At 53.8% G+C, this 4,392-nt stretch overlaps 1 protein-coding gene across 1 annotated transcript; it reads left to right on the top strand.

Annotated features, from left to right (window-relative positions):
• Window positions 1-56: 56 nt before the first annotated feature.
• FOXC1 (forkhead box C1) lies at window positions 57-1,721 on the top strand. Its single transcript, XM_007935375.1, has one exon. The coding sequence runs from the start codon at window positions 57-59 to the stop codon at window positions 1,719-1,721; it is 1,665 nt and encodes a 554-aa protein (XP_007933566.1).
• The last annotated feature ends 2,671 nt before the right edge of the window (window positions 1,722-4,392 follow it).

Below are 4,392 nucleotides of genomic sequence, written 5' to 3'. Positions count from 1 at the left end.
GAGGGTGGGGGGCGGCGGGCGGCGGGCGGCGGCGAGTGGGGCTCGCGGCGGCGGCCATGCAGGCGCGCTACTCCGTGTCCAGCCCCAACTCCCTGGGAGTGGTGTCCTACCTCGGCGGCGAGCAGAGTTACTACCGCGCGGCGGCGGCGGCGGCTGGGGGCGGTTACACCGCCATGCCGGCTCCCATGAGCATGTACTCGCACCCCGCGGCGCACGCCGAGCAGTATCCGGGCGGCATGGCCCGCGCCTACGGGCCCTACACGCCGCAGCCGCAGCCCAAGGACATGGTGAAGCCGCCTTACAGTTACATCGCGCTCATCACTATGGCCATCCAGAACGCGCCCGACAAGAAGATTACCCTCAATGGCATCTACCAGTTCATCATGGACCGCTTCCCCTTCTACCGGGACAACAAGCAGGGCTGGCAGAACAGCATCCGTCACAACCTGTCGCTCAACGAGTGCTTTGTCAAGGTGCCCCGCGATGACAAGAAGCCGGGCAAAGGCAGCTACTGGACGCTGGACCCGGACTCGTACAACATGTTCGAGAACGGCAGCTTCCTGCGGCGCCGGAGGCGCTTCAAGAAGAAGGATGCCGTGAAAGACAAGGAGGAGAAAGACCGACTGCACCTCAAGGAGCCGCCTGCGCCTCCGGTGCCGCCAGAGCAGGCCGACAGCGGCGCGCCCGGAGCCACGGGGCCGGCGGCTGGGCCGCCCGGAGCTCAGCCGCAGCCGGTGCGCCTCCAAGACATTAAAACCGAAAACGGTACGTGCTCCTCGCCGCCCCAGCCCCTGTCCCCGGCCACCGCCGCCGCCGCTGTGCCGAAGATTGAGAGCCCAGACAGCAGCAGCAGCAGCCTGTCGAGCGGGAGCAGCCCCCGCGGCGGCCTGCCGGCGGCGCGCCCATTGACCCTGGACGGCGCTGAGCTCGCGCAACCCCCTCCTCCCGCGCCGCCCGCGCCGCCGCCCCATCACAGCCAAGGCTTCAGCGTGGACAACATCATGACATCGCTGCGAGGGTCGCCTCAAGGTGCGGCCGCGGAGCTCAGCTCTGGCCTGCTGGCTTCGGCGGCCGCCGTCGCGTCTTCACGGCCGGGCCTGGCGCCCCCGCTTGCGCTCAGCGCTTACTCACCGGGCCAGAGCTCCCTCTACAGCTCGCCCTGCAGCCAGAGCTCTAGCGCCGGCAGCTCAGGCGGGAGCAGCAGCAGCGGAGGCGGTGGCGGCGGCAGCGCTGGGGGTACGGGGGCCGCCGGAACTTACCACTGCAACATGCAGGCCATGAGCCTGTACGCAGCTGGCGAGCGGAGCGGCCACCTGCAGGGTGCACCGGGGGGTGCGGGCGCTTCGGCTGTGGACGACTCCCTGCCGGACTACTCGCTGCCCCCGGTCACCAGCAGTAGCTCTTCGTCCTTGAGTCACGGTGGAGGCCAGGAGGCCAGCCACCACCCTACGGCCCACCAAGGCCGCCTCGCTTCGTGGTACCTGAACCAGGCGGCAGGGGACCTGGGCCATTTGGCGAGCGCGGCAGCGGCAGCAGCTGCCGCGGGCTACCCTGGGCAGCAGCAGAACTTCCACTCGGTGCGGGAGATGTTTGAATCGCAGAGGATTGGCTTGAACAACTCTCCGGTGAACGGCAATAGTAGCTGTCAGATGGCCTTTCCTTCCAGCCAGTCTCTGTACCGCACGTCTGGGGCTTTCGTCTACGATTGCAGCAAATTTTGACAATCCACAGTACCCTCATAACCGAACTGAATTGAATCCCAGAGCCGGAGCAGCCCAAAGAACCCATCTATGCAAAATCGAAACCAAAAACTTCTAATTAAAAAATGTTCTCCACACCAGCCAACAGAATCCCTCCAAAAATTCAACTCACCAGCACAAAGAAAACTCTATTTTCTTAAAAGATTAATTCAGAGCCACCTCCACTTTGCCTTATCTAAATAAACAAAACAGTAAACTATTGTGTACAGAAACCCGCAAAAGCATGATCTGTTAAAGGACAGTGTTACTCCAGATAACACGTAAGTGTCTTCTTGCTTTTCAGAGATCACGCTTTCCTCCTCTGCCCTGTCCCATCCCCTGCCCTTCTTCTGTGGCCTTCCATCTGTAAGATATTTTATCCAATGTTTAAAGGAGGGGGAAAACCCCGTATATGAAAATCGCTTTCTTTATATTCATGGACTTGTTTTAAAATGTAAATTGCAACATAGTAATTTATTTTTAATTTGTAGTTGGATGTCGTGGACCAAACGCCAGAAAGTGTTTCCAAAACCTGACGTTAAATTGCCTGAAACTTTTAATTGTGCTTTTTTTCATTATAAAAGGGAAACTGTATTAATCTTATTCTATCAACTTTTCTTTTTGTTGAACATACTCATTGTTTGTTTATTAATAAATTACCATTCAATTTGAATGAGACCTATATGTCTGGATACTTTAATACAGCTTTAATTATTATAAGAAAAAAGATTTCAGAGATAAAACACTAGTAATTGTCCATTCTCCACCTAAATCTCTTCTGGATTATGGAGAAATCCTCTGACTCTTCCCTGTCAGATGTCACATAACCGTCTATTTTTGCTTAGATTATTTTTCTGCAGCATCTTCTGCAAAATGTACTATATATAATCAGCTTGCTTTGTGGCTAGTGACAAGATATTATCCTAAATAGGTCTGAGTGGGCATATAAACAAATAGTTTTCTCAGTAATGATAGAACATGTTTTGGAAACCTTAAGCCTATGAATTGGCAGCAGTCTTACCACAGTGATACCTGTGTGCTCAGAGATGAAAATATGTCTCCAGAGAGACATAGGAGAAGATTTGGCCTCTGTCTCACATACAAAATTAAGATGTCTTTTATACATCCCTGTAAGCCAAATGCAGAACAAATTTTAACTATTAATTTCAGTCCTTTCTAAAAGGAAAATTAAACCAGTTTTTAAATGCATGTATATAAATCATCCGCATTTACAATCCTTCATGTATTACATAGAAGGTGTTTTTGTTAATATACTATGGGTTGGAAAGGGATATTTAATCTTTGAAAAACTATTTTAGAAGGTATGTTTGTAGAACAGTCGTTCTTGAAAAAGTTTAAAGCAATAACAAAAAGGAGAGAAGAGCAGAACATTTTACTAGATGGTTTCTTTTCAAACCAATTTTTCTTGTTAATTTACAGTTAAACCTAGGGGGTAATCCGGATTGGCCCTCCCCCTTTGTAAATAACCCAGGAAATGTAATAAATTCATTATCTTGGGGGTAATCTGCCCTGTCAATCAGACTTTGGGGAGATGGCGATTTGATTACAGACATTCAGGGCCTTTCAGTTTGTTTTCTAGATAATACAGTTTCCTGCTATCTGCCACTCTATCTAGAGACAACACTTAGCAGTAATTGCTGTTGCTTGTTGTCAAAATTTGATCATTGTTAAAGGATTGCTGCAAATAAATACACTCTAATTTCAGTCAAAAACTGCTTTACTTGGCTTCTGATTCGCTCCGTCTCCTCCCCTAGAGCTGTAACCTAATAGCCGGGGAAGATCGTCGCGGCTCAGGGCGCGGTGCTGCTGGGTTAGCCGGCCGGTTGGCGTGCTTGCAGCGTCGGAGCCTGTGGCTCGGCGGCGGCCCCAGTTCCTTGCGCTGCTTTAGGCTGCCTCCCTGAGGGGTGATGGAAAGAATCCACCAGCACGTCTCTAGGAGTTTGTGCCTTGTCCACTTTGGAGAGCCGAGCGTGCAGCCGGGACTTAAGGACAGAGCGGTCCAGTTGCCGAAGCTGGGTTTGTTCGAGGCCCGGAAGGTGAGCAACGGCAGGTGACAACGCCTCTGTCCTCTAGGACGGGGTGACCGACTCCGAGACCTGGCCTGCTCCGGCAGCGAGAGACCGCACGGCTCGAGACTTCTCCGGCTTAACAGGGGTAGACAGTAGAGCTTGCGGCCACCGCTTGCTTTTTGGCTGGGCCTGCCTTTGGCGGCCCTAGCGCCTGGCCCCCGACGCAACCCCGGACGCGGCGCCCCGACGGTAAAGCTTTTCAGTTAATTAGCTTTAATTACCCGCCGCGGCCTGGGTGTCCGGCTTCTGTTTGTGTTTGCTCGCTCCTTCCTCCCAAGCCCCACGCCTCCCGCCTCCAGCGTCTCCCTCCTCCACGAGCCCCCGCTGTTGTCTCTGGCTGGCTCCCGAAGTAAGTTGGGGAGAAAATAGAGTCAAAGAAGTTCTCTGTGAGGTTTGGTGGTTTAATCACAGGTTGGGGCGTGGAAGCTGGGAAGCCGGCGCTGCCGGGCAGGTAGGGAGCACGGAGAGGTGTAGCGGGGATGAGGGTCACCGAAACGGTCCAGGAGTTAGGCCCAGCAAGGCCGGGAGCGCTGCCCTCTCCGCCCCGCAGCCTCCCGGACCCT

The sequence above is a fragment of the Orycteropus afer genome, unplaced genomic scaffold, assembly GCF_000298275.1.
Source record: "Orycteropus afer afer isolate SDZICR_OR568_19922 unplaced genomic scaffold, OryAfe1.0 scaffold00027, whole genome shotgun sequence".
NCBI classification, from domain to species: domain Eukaryota; kingdom Metazoa; phylum Chordata; class Mammalia; order Tubulidentata; family Orycteropodidae; genus Orycteropus; species Orycteropus afer.
Note: the sequence above shows the minus strand (reverse complement) of the source record. Positions and strands in the feature narration are given on the sequence as shown.